The 19,272-nt window shown below is 47.0% G+C and overlaps 3 protein-coding genes across 3 annotated transcripts in view; 1 reads left to right on the top strand and 2 right to left on the bottom strand.

Annotated features, from left to right (window-relative positions):
• The window catches only part of LOC144483231 (uncharacterized), a 192,866-nt gene that overhangs the window by 102,953 nt on the left and 70,641 nt on the right, over positions 1-19,272 (bottom strand). The gene's annotated exons all lie outside the window — the stretch shown is intronic.
• Positions 1-19,272, top strand: part of LOC144483240 (uncharacterized) — a 118,761-nt gene that overhangs the window by 65,285 nt on the left and 34,204 nt on the right. The gene's annotated exons all lie outside the window — the stretch shown is intronic.
• LOC144483224 (uncharacterized) overlaps positions 1-19,272 on the bottom strand; it is a 36,988-nt gene that overhangs the window by 3,275 nt on the left and 14,441 nt on the right. Inside the window, exon 3 of the mRNA XM_078201993.1 lies at positions 12,142-13,577. Coding sequence (XP_078058119.1) covers positions 12,142-13,577 — 1,436 coding nt within the window. The remainder of the gene's footprint in view (positions 1-12,141; positions 13,578-19,272) is intronic.

Genomic DNA, 19,272 nt, shown 5'->3' with positions numbered 1-19,272 from the left:
GTCCTTGCCTCTCTCTTGGGTGGACAATCAGTTGAAGCCTCGTCCACACACAGAACACGGGTACAGTCTCTCCCCGCTGTGAATGGTGTGATAGTTATTCAGGCTGTGTAACTGGTTAAAGCTCTTTAGTCAGTGCACTGGAACACACTCACTCGAGTGTGGCAGTGTGTTGGTGCTTTTGCAGTCACACTGATGTTTGAAATCTTTTCAAATCAACAGACTGGACAATCATTTCTCCTTCTGGATTCAAAGGCCGATGATATTCAGCTCCCATGGAATATGACTCTGTCAGATCGAGACGTGACGTTTGAGATTTTGGCCTGTGATTCCTCTTTCAATATCCTGTAAAACGAGTTCACAAAAGTCATCAGTGTCAGTACAGGATAGAAATTCAGAACAGACAATTCTAGTTTCTATAGAACCTTTTTTCCTCTCTCATTCCCCAAAAAGCTGTGAATCTCCATCCCACACACTCTCCCTCCATTCTCACTCTGCTGTATCTAATATTCACCCTCCCAATTCTCCTGAAGGTGCTGATTGAGGCTGATTGACAGATCCATGCTCACTGTTCCCTGTCCTGGACACAGAGACCATAACAAATAGGAGTTGCAGTCGGCCATTTGGCCCATCGAGCCTTTTAAACTATTCAATGAGATAATTTGTTCATCTCCCTCAGCATTATTGTCCCCACACTAAACCCATATCCCTTGATATCTTCAATATCTAGAAACCAATCAATCTCTCTCTTGAAAATAGTTGATGACTGAGGTTTCACTGTCCTCAGGGGTTGAGAATTCCAAAGCTTTACCACATCCTTGAGTGAAGAAATCCCCCCACATATTAGCTTTTGCTCCATCCTCTTGTCTGTTCCCCATAACCCTTGACACCCTTGTCAGTCAAAAATCTGCCTAACTGGAATATATTCAATGATCCTCATCCTCAACTGGTTCCTGTGGAAGAGATATCCAAAAGACTCACAACCCTCTGAGGGAAGAGATGTCTGGAAATATATAACGTAGCTACAGTTCCATATTACAAGATATTCAGATCCCAAGGAATATGACTCTTTCTAGATTTGACGGTTGAAATTTTTGCCTGTGATTCCTCGTTCAATATCCTGTGAAATGAGTTTACAAAAGTCATCACAGTCAGTATAGGATAGAAATTCAGAGCAGACAATTCTAGTTTCTATGGAACATTCTTTCCTATTTCATTCCCAAAAAGTTGTAAATCTCCATCCATATCTATGGATTCTAGTTAAAAATGAAAGTGGATGGGCACTTGAAGGAAATAAACTTTCAGGAGAATGGGGATAGAGAGTGGGAATGGGACTGGAATGTTATACAGAGAGTCAGCATGGACTCGAGTTACCGAATGGATTCCTTCTGTGGTGTAATGGGCTTTATGACTGGAAATGTATAACATCGCTACAGCATTATATTACAATGCAAGAAATAATAATAAAAGTATTTTATTACAGAAACATAAATAATATATCTAATCTGGGTACCATATAACAACACTAGACATATCTCTGTCCTATATAAACGTAAATGTCAGCCATCTCCTGGGGAAAGCTGCCCTTTAATTGTGAACATTAGAAAAAAGACCATCCTTTTAGACAGACAAATAAATGTGTCAAGCTGAGGGATCAAAGGATGTTCACCAGGCTGATTCAGGGAATGGCGGGACTGATGTATGAGGAGAGACTGACGAGGTTAGGATGGTTTTCGTTGGAGTTCAGATGAATGAGGGGGGATCTCACAGAGACTTATAAAATTCTAACAGGTCGAGACAGGATAGATGCAGGGAGGATGTTTCTGATGGTGGGGGAGTCCAGAACCAAGGGTCACAGTCTGAGGATTCAGGGTAGACCATTTAGGACGGAGGTGAGGAGACATTTCTTCACCCAAAGAGTGGTGAGCCTGTGGAATTCATGACCACAGGAAGTAATTGATGCCAAAACATTGAATGTATTCAAAAGCAGCTCGATATAGCACTTGGGGCAAATGGGATCACAGGTTATGGGGAGAAAGCAGGATTAGACTATTGAGTTGGATGATCATCCATGATCTTAATGAATGGCAGAGCAGGCTCGAAGGGCCAAATGGCTTCCTCCTGTTCCTATCTTCTATGTTTCTCTTAAATTTCTTTAAGAGAGAGAGAGAGACCTGGGTCAACCTTTCCAGAGTCTGCACTCTCCCTGGATTCACTTCCTTTCCCTTCAGTTGTTGCAATTCTCCAATTACCCCCAGAATGAGAAAAGAAAGTGTTTTACTCACAGATGTTGGCCTCTTTTAGGTTGAGACTGAAGGAAGTTTGAGTCTGTCTGAAGCTCAATCTTCATTCACACAAAGCCCGCGCTCTGATTGCTGGAGGACCAGAGTCCTTCCGGTCCTCCAAGTCTTCCCATTGGCCAGAGCTGGTGAGCGGAAGTGAATCAGAAGTGCGCATGTGCGGGTTTTGGGGGAATGCGCATGTGCGGGTGTGGGGCGGGGCCCGGGACACATCCGGCGCACTGACCATTGTCTGTCCGGGTCTTCCAGCCTTTCCCATTGGACAACAGCTCAGCGCGGCTGGAGGACAAAGTCCCGCCCACCCCCACGTGGTGCTCCGCCCCTCATTGTCTGTCTGCGTGGGATTGACCAATGGGAACTCTGGAGGACCGGCAGTACTCAGGTCCTCCAGCCAATCAGAGCTCCCCTATTGTCTGAATGCGGAAGTTGCACAATGAGCTTGTTCAGCTGCTCATTCCTGCCCAGCAAAGCTGCTGCTGCTGCTCTCGGTCTGAATGAAGATTGAGCTTCAGACAGACTCAAACTTCCTTCTGTCTTCAACATCTGTGAGTAAAACACTTTCTTTTCTCCCCCTTTCCATTTATTTTCTCATTCTGGGGGAAATTGTTGACTTGCAGCAACTGATCACGAGAAATAGAAGCAGGAGCGGCCACCAGGCCCTTGAAGCCTGTCCCGCCATTCAATCCGATCATAGCTGACTGATGCTGGTTTCAACTCCTTTACTGTGCCATTTCCCCATTGCCCTCTATTCCCCGATCTATCAAATATGTATCCACCTCCACTTTAAATACTTTTAACGATCCAGTCTCCACCACCCTTTGGGGCAGAGAATTCCAGAGCTTCATCATCCTCTGTGAGAAGAAATTCCTGCACACCTCAGTTTTAAATGACTGACCCTTTATTTTGTTTGAGACTCTCCCACTCGTGAAAATATCTCGCCATCTACCCTGTCAAGCCCCCTCAGGATCTTATATTTTTCAATAACTCCTTTGTCTTCAAAACTTCAAGGAACACAGACCTTGACAATTTACTCCCTCTCGATAGGACAACCCTCCTATCCCAGGAATTAGCCTGGTGAATTTCCTTTGGACTATGTCAAATATTACTATATCCTTGTTTAGATAAGGGGATCAAAACTGTATGCATTATCCCGGGTGAGGCATCACCAACACACTGTACAGTTGCAACAAAACCTCCCTGTTTTTAAACTCCAACCCCTTTGCAATAAAAGCCAAAATGCCATTTTCCTTCTTAACTCGTGTGGGACCTGCCTGCTAGCTTTTTGTGATTCATGCACAAGAACACCAAGATCCCGCTGTACTTCACTCACCGGCAGCCTCTCTCCATTTAGATAATCTCCCTGTTGATTCCTCCAACTGAAATACATGACCTCACACTTCCCCACTTTAAACTCCATTTGCCAGGTTTTGAAGAGAGGGGTGACTTTATTGCATCTTCCCCAATGCCCGACTCATCTTTCCCAGGCCCTATCCCTGTAGCCCTACATTTTTACCCCACTAATCCACCTAATCTACATCTATTGGAACACAAAGGGGCAATTTAGCATGGCCAATCAATCTAACCCGCACATCTTTGGACTGTGGGAAGAACCTGGAGAACTCAGAAATCCACACAGACATGGAGAGAATGCGCATACTCCACACAGATTGTCACCGGGATTGAACCTGGGTCCCTGGCACTGTGAGGCAGCAGTGTTAACCACTGTGCTGCCATGGCGCCATATCTAAATAAACTACAGATTTCTCTCGATCTACCCTCCTCCTTATATCCTCAAACAATTCAAGCAAATTTGTCAAACATAATTTATTTTTCTGAGAACCATGTTGACGAGGTTTGATTATATTCAGCTTTCCTAAATGATTAGCTATTTGCTCTTTGATTATTGACTCCAGCGTCTTGCCAATAATAGATGTTAAATTAACTGGCCTATAGTTCTCTGCCTTCTGCCTTTCTCCCTTTTTGACCAAGGGAGTCACATTAACCGATTGCCAATCTTCTGATACTCTCCCGGAATCACACATCAGGAAGTTACGAAAAATTTAAACAAAATTCTCCACGATCTCTTCAGCAACCTCCATTAAAAAGCTAGCGTGCAGTTCATTGGGTCCTGGTGACTTGTCCGCCCTTAGTCACTGAAGGGAAAGGAAGTGAGTCCAGTCTATATAATCCATACATTTTTGGTCCAGTCATATAGACATATATCTGTCTGGCAGCCTGCATGGAGATTTTCAGCTCTCTGTGTCCAGGACAGGAAGCCGTGAGCATGGATCTGTCAATCAGCCTCAATCAGCACCTTCAGGAGAATTGGGAGGGTGAATATTAGATACAGCAGAGTGAGAATGGAGGGAGTGTGTGGGATGGAGATTTACAGCTTTTGGGGAATGAGAGAGAAAGGAATGTTTCATAGAAACTAGAATTGTCTGTTCTGAATTTCTATCCTGTACTGACACTGATGACTTTTGTAAATTCCTTTTGCAGGATATCAGAAGGTGAGAATTTACAGACAGAAATCTCAAACCAAACATCACATCAACATCTGACAGAATCACTCAATTCATCGGGACCTCAATATCACTGACCTTTGAATCTAGAAGGGGAAATGTTTCTCTGTTCTGTCTGCTTCTGAGGAGTTTCAGTATCTGTGTGACTGGAAAAGCACCGAGACACACACACCTGAGTGAGAGTGTTCCAGTGCACTGAGTGTGGAAAGAGCTTTAACCAGTAACACAGCTTGAAAATACATTGCAGCATTCACAGCAGGGAGAGATTGTACCCATGGTCTGTGTGAGATTTAACTGATTGTTTAAACTACAGAGTCAAAAGGACCCGCACCATGGGGAAACCGTGGAAATGTGGGGACTGTAGGAAGGGATACATGTGCCCATCTCGGCTGGAAATCCATCGACGCAGTCACACTGGGGAGAGGCCCTTCAGCTGCTGTGTGTGTGGAAAGGGATTCACTCAGTCATCCGAACTGCGGACACACCAACTAATTCACACTGGGGAGAGGCCATTCACCTGCTCTGTGTGTGGGAAGGGATTCACTCAGTCATCCAGCCTGCAGAAACACCAGCGAGTTCACACTGGGAAGAAGCCATTCACCTGCTGCGTGTGTGGGAAGGGATTCACTCAATTATCCACCCTGCAGACACACCAGCGAGTTCACACTGGGGAGAGACCGTTCACCTGCTCTCAGTGTGGGAAGGGATTTACTGCCTCATCCAGTTTGCAGACACACCAGCGAGTTCACACCGGAGAGAGGCCGTTCACCTGCTCTCAGTGTGAGAAGGGATTCACTAACTCATCCAGCCTGCGGACACACCAGCGAGTTCACACTGGGGAGAGGCCGTTCACCTGCTCTCAGTGTGAGAAGGGATTCACTAACTCATCCAGCCTGCGGACACACCAGCGAGTTCACACTGGGGAGAGGCCGTTCACCTGCCCTCAGTGTGGGAAGGGATTCAGAGTTTCATCCCAGCTGCTGCGACACCAACAAGTTCACGAGTGATTCCAGGGGTTGGATTCTGCTGTTGTTGTTTCTGCTCTCAATTACATCCAGGACTGCATTTTGTTCATTCTCACAGTTGGTCAATGGGGAGGGACGGGGAGTTTCTTTCTGCGGGACTGGCCGGTCTCACGATTTTGCCTCCAGTGGCTGGTGCTCGGAAGTTCAGAGATATTTAGTCAGCATTTCTGTTTGAAACCCCCCCAAATGCTCATCCAATTTCCTTTGTAATTGTTTATTGTCTCCACTTCCTCCACCCTCGTAGGGAGCGAGTTCCAGGTCATCACTATTCACAGCATCAAAATATTCTTCCTGACATCGCCCCCCGCGCGCCCCCCCCCTGCCCCCCCCCCCCCCCCCCCCCCTCCCTGCCTATGATGCGATTAGGCAAGAATTAGGGGGCATAAGTTGGGAACAGAAACTGTCAGAGAAAGGAACTGATGAAAAGTGGAACTTTTTCAAGGAACAAATACTGGATGTCCTTGATAGGTATGTCCCTGTCAGGGAGGGAGGAAATGGCCGAGTGAGGGAACCATGGTTCACGAAAGGGGTGACTTGTCTTGTGAAAAGGAAGAGGGAAGCTTATGTAGGGATGAGGAAACAAGTTTCAGATGGCTCGATTGAGGGTTACAAGTTAGCAAGGAATGAGCAGAAAAAGGGGCTTAGGAGAGCTAGGAGGGGACACGAGAAGTCCTTGGCGGGTCGGATCAAGGAAAACCCCAAGGCTTTTTACTCTTATGTGAGGAATAAAAGAATGACCAGGGTGAGGTTAGGGCCGGTCAAGGACAGTAGTGGGAACTTGTGTATGGAGTCAGTAGAGATAGGCGAGGTGATGAATGAATACTTTTCTTCAGTGTTCACCAAGGAGAGGGGCCATGTTTTTGAGGAAGAGAAGGTGTTACAGGCTAATAGGCTGGAGGAAATAGATGTTCGGAGGGAGGATGTCCTGGCAGTTTTAAATAAACTGAAGGTCGATTAGTCCCCTGGGCCTGATGAAATGTATCCTCGGATTCTTTGGGAGGCAAGGGATGAGATTGCAGAGCCTTTGGCTTTGATCTTTGGGTCCTCGCTGTCCACGGGGATGGTGCCAGAGGACTGGAGAATGGCGAATGTTGTTCCTCTGTTTAAGAAAGGGAATAGAAATGACCCTGGTAATTATAGACCAGTTAGTCTTACTTCGGTGGTTGGTAAATTGATGGAAAAGGTCCTTAGAGATGGGATTTACGACCATTTAGAAAGATGCGGATTAATCCGGGATAGTCAGCACGGATTCGTGAAGGGCAAGTCGTGCCTCACAAATTTGATAGAATTTTTTGAGGAGGGTAACTAAGTGTGTTGATGAAGGTAGGGCAGTTGATGTCATATACATGGATTTTAGTAAGGCGTTTGATAAGGTCCCCCATGGTCGGCTTATGATGAAAGTGAGGAGGTGTGGGACAGAGGGAAAGTTGGCCGATTGGATAGGTAACTGGCTGTCTGATCGAAGACAGAGGGTGGTGGTCGATGGAAAATTTTCGGATTGGAGGCAGGTTGCTAGCGGAGTGCCGCAGGGATCAGTGCTTGGTCCTCTGCTCTTTGTGATTTTTATTAATGACTTAGAGGAGGGGGCTGAAGGGTGGATCAGTAAATTTGCTGATGACACCAAGATTGGTGGAGTAGTGGATGAGGTGGAGGGCTGTTGTAGGCTGCAAAGACACATAGATAGGATGCAAAGCTGGGCTGAAAAATGGCAAATGGAGTTTAACCCTGATAAATGTGAGGTGATTCATTTTGGTAGGACTAATTTAAATGTGGATTACAGGGTCAAAGGTAGGGTTCTGAAGACTGTGGAGGAACAGAGAGATCTTGGGGTTCATATCCACAGATCTCTGAAGGTTGCCACTCAAGTGGATAGAGCTGTGAAGAAGGCCTATAGTGTATTAGCTTTTATTAACAGGGGGTTGGAGTTTCAGAGCCATGGGGTTATGCTGCAACTTGTATAGGACCTTGGTGAGACCACATTTGGAATATTGTGTGCAGTTCTGGTCACCTCACTATAAGAAGGATGTGGAAGCGCTGGAAAGAGTGCAGAGGAGATTTACCAGGATGCTGCCTGGTTTGGAGGGTAGGTCTTATGAGGAAAGGTTGAGGGAGCTAGGGCTGTTCTCTCTGGAGCGGAGGAGGCTGAGGGGAGACTTAATAGAGGTTTATAAAATGATGAAGGGGATAGATAGAGCAAACGTTCAAAGACTATTTCCTCGGGTGGATGGAGCTATTACAAGGGGGCATAACTATAGGGTTCGTGGTGGGAGATACAGGACGGATATCAGAGGTAGGTTCTTTACGCAGAGAGTGGTTGGGGTGTGGAATGGACTGCCTGCAGTGATAGTGGAGTCAGACACTTTAGGAACATTAAAGCGGTTATTGGATAGGCACATGGAGCACACCAGGATGTTAGGGAGTAGGATAGCTTGATCTTGGTTTCAGATAAAGCTCGGCACAACATCGTGGGCCGAAGGGCCTGTTCTGTGCTGTACTGTTCTATGTTCTATGTATGCACATGGCGTAGACCATTCCTTTCCAGGAATTCCTGAAACACCTCACTTATAAACAGAGTGTCGTTATCTGAAACAAGCGAATCTGGTAACACAGGGCTTGTGAAAATTTGACAGAGCTTCTCTATTGTCACAGGAGCTGGAATATTACTCATGATCTGTGCTTCCAACCATTTTGAATGCACATCTACAACAACCAAACACGTGATTCGTCAAAGGTCCCCCAAAGTCCACATGTCTGGACCACAGCCTATCAGACCACCCCCAAGGATGAAGTGGTAATGTACCCAGTGTGTTGGGGGGAATGAACTCAGAAGAATCATTCAACACTCAAACCTGATTCAATCAACAAACAGTTTATTGAGTTACGCCAGCGGGGAGAAGCCACAGGGGCTGACCATGTGTAACTCCACCCAACAAAGAATATCATCAATTCTTATCCAGTTACTCAGCCCATCCCGGCTGGACACAATCCAATCAGAATGGTGATAGATTACATACATTACATAGAGGTCCAGCAAAATTTGTATCTGGGCGTTATGGATCTTTGTGATCATCTCATGGACAGAAAGGTGCCCCCATCATGATGCTTTCCAGACCCCCTTATCTACCATCCTTGGGTTTTGTATATAGACTTCTTTTGTTTGAAATGGGGTGGATTAAAAGTTCTCAAATGGACGTCAGCACCCTTCCTTTGTTTTAATCTAACGACCACATGGTCTGGGAACATTTCTATTTAACACTCTCTCCTTTTAAACTCTTTTCTTCAGTATCCAATTCCAAAATTTTCCTTTTCTTTGTGTTACTTGCATCAGGAATAAATCTTTGGACCTGACAGGAAGTTTAACCCAAGGTCAATCCAACACAGGATTGGTCAGAATCGTTTCATATGTATCAAATTTTAAATAACCATTACAAATTAAAACTCTCATTCTCACATGGGTGAATTGTATCCGGATTAAAATTCCCACATGTTTAGTAAAATATCCTGGAATCCTGTCTCTGCTCAGTAAATATGGCTCCAGGTTCATAACTTCTGAACAAAAAAAGTTTTATTAATCACACTTCCTTTTTTAAAAATCTGTTTGATTTAAATCACAGACAAAAAACCTCAAAGTGTGAAGCGTTCATCCCACAAATATCATCCACACACAAACAGAGAAACTTAACATGTGCTTTACAACAACAATAACCAAAATTAATTACTTAAGCGTTCTTGTGATCCTGTTTTTAAACTTCCAAAAATACCTTTAATTAAAGACTCAAGGTAAGGTTAATTCTCCAGAAAGATAAACCTTAACAAATGTAGCCCAAAACAATAATAAAACACATCGACAAACATCCACATAAAACAAACAAAACACACAGATTCTCACAGCTCGTAAATTTCAAACAATGAATCCTCAGCATTCTCTCTCGCAGCGATAGCTTCTTAAAGCGACAGAGCACTACAAGCTCACAACTCCTTGATTAAAATAAGATTCAAGATCCTTCATTATAACTTAATCTTTTTTAAGCCAACTTACAAGGACTGATTTTAGAGGCAACATCTTGTCTTTGTTGATTTAAAATCCCAAACACGTTACACCCAAACACCGGCAAAATCTTTGTTCTTTATCTGGGGATAAAATTCTCAGTTATTCCAAATTCCTCCAGGCTATGCTTAATATTTCCGCATTTAACTTATTCCCAGAAATCCTCAATTATAAACTAAAATAGACACATGAGTTTCCGGGCAGTCTCAGGAATATGGTCAAGATAGTCCAGTCCCACAATGCCTCACATTCAATCTGCAGTCCTTCAATTATAACACAATATGTGGCTGTATGTAGCTGCCTTGGCCATGGTCAACCCCAACCTCAAGGGTGCCTTCCTGAACTGTTGCAATGCCTGAGGTGTACGTACACCCACAGTGCTGTTAGGGAGCGATTTCCAGCTACATATTCCAGACTTCCATGAGACTGTAGGTGGATATCAGATTGATATATTCCATTCAACCACACCCAAGGTGAGTTATTCCAATTCCTTTATTGTCCAGGACAATATATTCACAATATCTTTAAAACAGAAATTAAACATTCCCATTTGATTTCAGACAGTAACATATTCTGTTAGTTTGTTCTTTATTGTCGATGTCAGGCTGGGGTTGTTCTCCTTGGAGTAAAGGAGGTTGAGGGGAGATTTGATAGAGGTGGACAAGATTCTGACAGGTTTAGATAAGGTGGACAAAGAAAAGCTGTTCCCATTAGCTGATGGGACAAGGACGAGGGGGGTCACAGATTTATGGTTTTGGGTCAGAGATGTGGGGCGGGACGTGAGGAAGAATATTCTGATGCAGCGAATGGTAATGACCTGAAACTCGCTGCCTACGCGGGTGGAGGAAGTGGAGACAATAAACAATTAAAAAGGAAATTGGATGGGCATTTGGGATGTTCCAAACAGAACTTAGAACAAAGAAAATTACAGCACAGAAACAAGCCCTTTGGCCCTTCAAGCCTGCAGCAACCATGCTGCCCGTCTGAACTAAAACCCCCTACCTTTCCGGGGACCATATCCCTCTATTCCTATGCTATTCATATATTTGTCAAGACACATCTTAAAAGTCACTATCGTATCTGCTTCCACTACCTTCCCCAGCAATGAGTTCCAGGCACCCACCACCCTCTGTAAAAAAACCTGCCTTGTACATCTCCTTTAAACCTTGCCCCTCGCTCCTTAAACCTTGCCTCTCGCACCTTAAACCTATGCCCCTAGTAATTGAATCTTCCACCCTGGGAAAAAGCTTCTGACTATCCACTCTGTCCATGCCCCTCATAATCTTGTAGACTTCTATCAGGTCGCCGCCCCCCCCCCCCCGTCAACCTCCGTCGCTCCGGTGAGAACAAACCAAGTTTCTCCAACCTCTCCTCATGGCTAATGCCCTCCACACCAGGCAACATCCTGATAAATATTTTCCGTACCCTCTCCGAAGCCTCCACATCCTTCTGGTAGTGTGGTGACCAGAATTGAACACGATATTCCAAGTGCGGTCGAACTAAGGTTCTATAAAGCTGCAACATGACTTGCCAATTTTTAAACTCAATGCCCCGGCCGATGAAGGCAAGCATGCCGTATGCCTTCTTGATTATCTTCTCCACCTGCATTGCCACTTTCAGTGACCTGTGTACCTGTACACCCAGATTCCTCTGCCTATGAATACTCTGAAGAGTTCTGCCATTTACTGTATATTTCCCATCTGTATTCGACCTTCCAAAATGCATTACCTCACATTTGTCCGGATTAAACTTCATCTGCCATCTCTCCGCCCAAGTCTCCAACTGATCTATATCCTGCTGTATCCTCTGCCGGTCCCCATCGCTATCCGCAATTCCACCAACCTTTGTGCCGTCCACAAACTTACTAATCAAACCAGTTACATTTTCCTCCAAATCATTTATATATATTACAAGCTGCAAAAGTCCCAGCACTGATCCCTGAGGAATGTCACTTGTCACAGCCCTCCATTCAGATATGTACCTTTGCACTGCCAACCTCTGTTTTCTTCTGACTAAATATCTCGAAACTTCCTAACACCCTGTCACTCTGTGATCCTTGTGACATTTGAAACCAGGTATTTGCAAAAAGACTCAAAGAGCATCAGCCCACTGGAGGCTGAGACCAGCCAGTCCAGCACAAAGAAACCCTCTGACCCTCCCCATTGACCAACTGTGAGAATGAACAAAATGCAATCCTGGATGCAATTGAGAGCAGAAAAATAACATCAGAATCCAACCACTGTCATCACTCGTGAACTTGCTGGTGCCTCAGCAGCCGGGATGAAACGCTGAAACCCTTCCCACACACAGAGCAGGTGAATGGTCTCTCCCCAGTGTGAACTCGCTGGTGCGTCTGCAGGTTGGATAACTGAGTGAATTCTTGCCCGTACTGAGAGCAGGTGAACGGCCTCTCTCCTGTGTGAACTCGCTGGTGTGTTTGCAGGTTGGATAGCTGAGTGAATCCCTTCCCACACTGAGAGCAGGTGAATGGCCTCTCTCCTGTGTGAACTCGCTGGTGTGTCCGCAGGCTGGACGACTGAGTGAATCCCTGCCCACACTGAGAGCAGGTGAATGGTTTCTCCCCTGTGTGAACTCGCTGGTGTGTCTGCAGGTCAGATAACTGAATGAACCCCTTGCCACACTGAGAGCAGGTGAATGGCCTCTCCCCAGTGTGAACCCGCTGGTGTGTCAGCAGGTGGGATGACCGAGTGAATCCCTTCCCACACTGAGAGCAGATGAATGGGGGTTTCTCCCCAGTGTGAACTCGCTGGTGTGCCCGCAGGTCGGATGACCGAGTGAATCCCTTCCCACACTGAGAGCAGGTGAATGGTCTCTCCCCAGTGTGAACTCGCTGGTGTGTCTGCAGGTTGGATAACTGAGTGAATCCCTTCCCACACTGAGAGCAGGTGAACGGCCTCTCCCCAGTGTGAACTCGCTGGTGTGTCCGCAGCTCGGATAACTGAATGAATCCCTTCCCACATTGAGAGCAGGTGAATGGCCTCTCCCCAGTGTGAACCCGCTGGTGTCTCTGCAGGCTGGATAACTGAGTGAACCTCTTCCCACACTGAGAGCAGGTAAATGGCCTCTCCCCAGTGTGAACTTGCTGGTGTGACTGCAGATGGGATAACTGAGTGAATCCCTTCCCACACTGAGAGCAGGTGAACGGCCTCTCTCCAGTGTGAACTCGCTGGTGTGACTGCAGGCGGGATGACCGAGTGAATCCCTCCCCACACTGAGGGCAGGTGAACGGCCTCTCCCCTGTGTGAACTCGCTGGTGTGACTGCAGGCTGGATAAATAAGTGAATTCCTTCTCACACTGAGAGCAAGTGAATGGCCTCTCTCCAGTGTGAACTCGCTGGTGTCTCTGCAGGCTGGATAACCGAGTGAATCCCTTCCCACACTGAGAGCAGGTGAAGGGCCTCTCCCCAGTGTGAACTTGCTGGTGTCTCTGCAGGTGGGATGACTGAGTGAATCCCTCCCCACACTGAGAGCAGGTGAACGGCCTCTCTCCTGTGTGAACTCGCTGGTGTCTCTGCAGGTTGGATAACTGACTGAATCCCTTCCCACATTGAGAGCAGATGAACGGCCTCTCCCCAGTGTGGCTGCGCCGATGAGCGTCCAGCTCTGATGGGGTTCCGTATCCCTTCCCACAGTCCGCACATTTCCATGGTGCAGGTGTCCTTACCTCTCTCTTGAGTGGACAATTAGTTGAAACTTCGTCCACACGCAGAACAAGATTACAGTCTCCACCCGCTGTGAATGGTGTGATATTTATTCAGACTGTGGAACTGGTTAAAGCTCTTTAGTCAGTGCATTGGAACACTCTCACTCGAGTGTGGCAGTGTGTTGATGCTTTTTCACTCACTGACATTTCAAATCTTTTCAAATCGACAGACTGGACAATCATTTCTCCTTCTGGATTCAAAGTCCGATGATATTGAGGTCCCAAGGAATATGACTCTGTCACGTCTCGACGTGACGTTTGAGATTTCGGCCTGTGATTCCTCTTTCAATATCCTGGAAAATGAGTTTACAAAAGTCATCAGTGTCAGTACAGGATAGAAATTCAGAACAGACAATTTCTATGGAACATTCTTTCCTCTCTCATTCAGAGGGTGGGTTCTCCCCCGCACATGCGCAGCTTCCCCTCTCCCTCGCACATTTTGCAGTCCCGGGCCGGGGGGAGGGGGAGATCACCAAGCGGCTTCTCGCTCTGGCCGGAGCCGCCAGCCGGTTGCCTGGAAACCTTGGCTCGATGTGGTGTAGGGGGAGGGGAACAATGGGTGGGGGCGGGGCTCCCGGGTCCGCGCGCCCGGGCCTGCGCACTGGAACCTGGAGACGTCACCGCGGAGCAGAGTGATTCCTATTGGCTGATTCAGGCAGGGCTCCCTTGCGACGTCACAATGCGGAAGTTGTCCAATGAGCTTCAGAGTGAAACTTCACTCACCCATTCCATTGTGACATCACACTCTCACCCATTCCATTGTGATATCACACCCTCACCCATTCCATTGTGACGTCACACTCACCCATTCCATTGTGACGTCACACTCTCACCCATTCCATTGTGATGTCACACTCCCACCCATTCCATTGTGACGTCAGGGCTTCACTCTCCGATCACAATCCCTGCCGGCCTCCCACATGCAGCCTCAATGGCGGCAGTCAGCCCGGGTCTAACACTACAAGCTGCCGCTCCATTTGGTACAAAGGGGGGGACCGGGAAGTTCATTTCCGGGGTTTGGGTTTGAACAACATGTTTACAAAGTCTCTCCACCCACCCGCCACATTTATCATTCCCCGCACGCCGCCCTCTACCTCGTATTGATCTCGCTTCCAAATTAAAACCATCCGTCCGTCCGTCGCCATTACCGGCACTGCGCATGCTTCAGGTCCGCCCCTCATTCACTCCGATTGGTTGGAGGACGGGCCGCTCCCGCTCGGTCCTCCAGCCCCGCCCCCTCTTCCTATTGGTCCGGAGCTGCCGTCAATCAGCCCCCGGGCATTGTGATGTGGAGCATGCGCAGTGTCATTGCTGTCCTTGGCGCTTGTTTGTCCCGGAGAAGCGGAGTCAGCGTTAGGCGGTGGCTGCGAGGATTTGGAAACACTTTGTGGATCCGCAAACCCTTCAGAATCATTGTCAGCTCCCTGGTTTGCAGCTGCGGGGCTTCTCCCTCCCTCCCTCCCGGGAACAGGCCCAGGTTAACGGCCCCATCCTGGCTCAGCCACTGGAGGATGGTTCACATCAGAGGATGGGGGAGGGGGACAATAAATAAGAGGTTACACTTTGGCCTCAAATCAATGAGGACTCTGATCTCTGGGAAGGAAGGAAACCCTGGGAGGTGGGCGGGGAGGATTCACACCCCCCCCGCTGGAGGCCCCAACACCCCCAATAAGACCCATTGGTTTTATTGTCAGTCTGCAGACAGCAGCTGGAAAACTGAAGCCAATAAGAAGTCTAACAACACCAGGTTAAAGTCCAACAGGTTTATTTGGTAGCAAAAACCATGAGCTTTCGAAGCGCTGCTCCTTCGTCAGGTAAGTGGGAGTTTTGTTCACAAACTCAATTTACAAGATAATGGTTGGAATGCGAGTCTTTACAGGTAATCAATTGTTAAAGGTACAGACAATGTGAGTGGAGGGAGAGTTAAGCACAGGTTAAAGAGATGTGTATTGTCTCCAGCCAGGACAGTTAGTGAGATTTCCACATCAATAACTGAACCCAGACAGAGGAGAGGGAGGGAGAAAATGGAGTGGAGGAAAGAAATGGTGGAGATGTTGAGATGGGTTTGGATTTCAGACCAGGGGGAAGGTAGAGTGTGTGGGACGGGGATTTATAGATTTGGGGAACAAGAGAGGAAAATATGTTGCAGAGAAATTTCAGAATTTCTATCCTGCACTGACAGTGATGGTATTTATAAACTGTTTTTGCAGGATATTATGAAGCAAGATTTACAGACATGAAACTCAAACCAAACTTCACATCAAGATCTGTTTCAGTGATTTGATTAATCAGAAACTGAATATCATCAGCCTTTGTCTCCAGAAGGAGAAATGTTTATTCTGTCTGCGGGCAAAGATTTCAAACATCAGTGTGACTGAAAAAGCACCTACACACACACACACCTGAGAGTTCCCAATGTGCTGAATGTGGCAAGTGGTTTAACAAGTCTGAAAAATAATCACATCATTCTCAGTGAGTAGTGACCCGACACATATTCTGTGTAAACGAGGCTTCAACTCATCATCCAACCTGGAGTCACATGAGGACACCCACACCACAGAGAAACCATTGAAATGTGGGGACTGTGGGAGGAGATTCAATTACCCGTCCGAATTGGATATTCATCGTCGCATTCACACTGGAGAGAGGCCGTTCACCTGCTCTGAGTGTGGGAAAGGATTTGCTTACTCATCCAGCCTCTATACACACCGGCGTGTTCACACTGGTGAGAGGCCATTCGCCTGCCTCGAATGTGGGATGGGATGTCATGCTTTATCAAGCCTCCTGATTCACCGGCAAGTTCACTCCGATCAGAGACTGTTTCAGTGTTCTGATTGTGAGAAAAGCTTTAAAAGCACAAAGGACCTCCTGAGACACCAGCGCACTCACATGGCGGTGAGACCGTTCACCTGCTCAGTGTGTGGGAAGGGATTCACTCAGTCATCCCACCTTCTGACACACCAACTTGTTCACACTGATCGGAGACCATTTCAATGTTCTGACTGTGAGAAGAGATTTAAAAGTAAAAATGATTTACAAGTCCATCAGCGCACTCACACTGGGGAGAAGCCATTCACCTGCTCCGTGTGTGAGAGGAGATTCGGACGTTTATCCCAGCTGCAAACACACCAGCGAGTTCACTCTGATAAGAGACCATTTCAGTGTTCTGACTGTGAGAAGAGCTTTAAAAGTAAACAGGATTTGGTGACACACCAGCGAGTTCACACTGGGGAGAAACCGTTCACCTGCTCGGTGTGTGGGATGGGATTCACCCATTCATCCCACTGTCTGAGACACCAGCGAGTTCACACTGGGGAGAAACCGTTCGCCTGCTCGGTGTGTGGGATGGGATTCACCCATTCACCCCAGCTCATTGCACATCAACTGGTCCACACTGATCAGAACAAAGAGAACAAAGAACAGTACAGCACAGGAAACAGGCCCTTCGGCCCTCCATGCCTGTGCCGCTCCTTGGTCCAACGAGACCAATCGTTTGTATCCCTCCATTCCCAGGCTGCTCATGTGACTATCCAGGTAAGTCTTAAACGATGTCAGCGTGCCTGTCTCCACCACCCTACCTGGCAGCGCATTCCAGGCCCCCACCACCCTCTGTGTAAAAAACGTCCCTCTGATATCTGAGTTATACTTCACCCCTCTCACCTTGAGCCCGTGACCCCTCGTGATCGTCACCTCCGACCTGGGAAAAAGCTTCCCACTGTTCACCCTATCTATCCCCTTTATAATCTTGTACACCTCTATTAGATCTCCCCTCATTCTCCGTCTTTCCAAGGAGAACAACCCCAGTCTACCCAATCTCTCCTCATAGCTAAGACCCTCCATACCAGGCAACATCCTGGTAAACCTTCTCTGCACTCTCTCTAATGCCTCCACATCCTTCTGGTAGTGCAGCGACCAGAACTGGACGCAGTACTCCAAATGTGGCCTAACCAGTGTTCTATACAGCTGCATCATCAGACTCCAGCTTTTATACTCTATACCCCGTCCTATAAAGGCAAGCATACCATATGCCTTCTTCACCACCTTCTCCACCTGCGTTGCCACCTTCAAGGATTTGTGGACTTGCACACCTAGGTCCCTCTGTGTTTCTATACTCCTAATGACTCTGCCATTTATTGTATAACTCCTCCCTACATTATTTCTTCCAAAATGCATCACTTCGCATTTATCCGGATTAAACTCCATCTGCCACCTCTCCGCCCAATTTTCCAGCCTATCTATATCCTGCTGTATTGCCCGACAATGCTCTTCGCTATCCGCAATTCCAGCCGTCTTCGTGTCATCTGCAAACTTGCTGATTACACCAGTTACACCTTCTTCCAAATCATTTATATATATCACAAATAGCAGAGGTCCCAGTACAGAGCCCTGCGGAACACCACTGGTCACAGACCTCCAGCCGGAAAAAGACCCTTCGACCACTACCCTCTGTCTCCTATGGCCAAGCCAGTTCTCCACCCATCTAGCCACTTCTCCTTGTATCCCATGAGCCTTAACCTTCTTAACCAACCTGCCATGTGGGACTTTGTCAAATGCCTTACTGAAATCCATATAGACGACATCCACGGCCCTTCCTTCATCAACCGTTTTTGTCACTTCCTCAAAAAACTCCACCAAATTTGTAAGGCACGACCTCCCTCTTACAAAACCATGCTGTCTGTCACTAATGAGATCGTTCCGTTCTAAATGCACATACATCCTGTCTCTAAGAATCCTCTCCAACAACTTCCCTACCACGGATGTCAAGCTCACCGGCCTATAATTTCCTGGGTTATCCCTGCTACCCTTCTTAAACAACGGGACCACATTCGCTATCCTCCAATCCTCAGGGACCTCGCCCGTGTCCAAAGAAGCGACAAAGATTTCCGTCAGCGGCCCAGCAATTTCATCTCTCGTCTCCCTGAGCAGTCGAGGATAGATGCCATCAGGCCCTGGGGCTTTGTCAGTTTTAATGCTCCCTAAAAAACCTAACACTTCCTCTCTTGTAATGGAGATTTTCTCTAACGGGTCAACACCTCCCTCCGAGACACTCCCGGTTAACACGCCCCTCTCCTTCGTGAATACCGATGCAAAGTATTCATTTAGGATCTCCCCTATTCCCTTGGGTTCTAAGCATAATTCCCCTCCTTTGTCCCTGAGAGGTCCGATTTTCTCCCTGACAACTCTTTTGTTCCTAACGTATGAATAGAATGCCTTAGGATTCTCCTTAATCCTGCCTGCCAAGAACATCTCGTGACCTCTTTTTGCCCTTCTAACTCCCCGTTTGAGTTCTTTCCTACTCTCTCTGTATTCCTCCAGAGCTCCATCTGTTTTCAGTTGCCTGGACTTAACGTACGCCTCCCTTTTCATTTTAATCAGATCCTCAATTTCCCTGGTTATCCACGGCTCTCGAATCCTACCTTTCCTATCTTTCCTTTTTACAGGCACATGCCTATCCTGCAGCCTTATCAATAGTTCAGAGACCTTTTAAATGTTCTGAGTGTGAGAAGAGTTTTAAAAGCACGAAGGACCTGCTGAGACACCAGCAAATTCACACTGAGAGAGATCATTCACCTGCTCCATGTGTGGGAAAAGGTTCACTCAGTCATCCCACCTGCTGAGACACCAGCAGATTCACATGGGAGAGAGATCGTTCACC

Source organism: Mustelus asterias, unplaced genomic scaffold, assembly GCF_964213995.1.
Source record: "Mustelus asterias unplaced genomic scaffold, sMusAst1.hap1.1 HAP1_SCAFFOLD_50, whole genome shotgun sequence".
NCBI classification, from domain to species: domain Eukaryota; kingdom Metazoa; phylum Chordata; class Chondrichthyes; order Carcharhiniformes; family Triakidae; genus Mustelus; species Mustelus asterias.
Note: the sequence above shows the minus strand (reverse complement) of the source record. Positions and strands in the feature narration are given on the sequence as shown.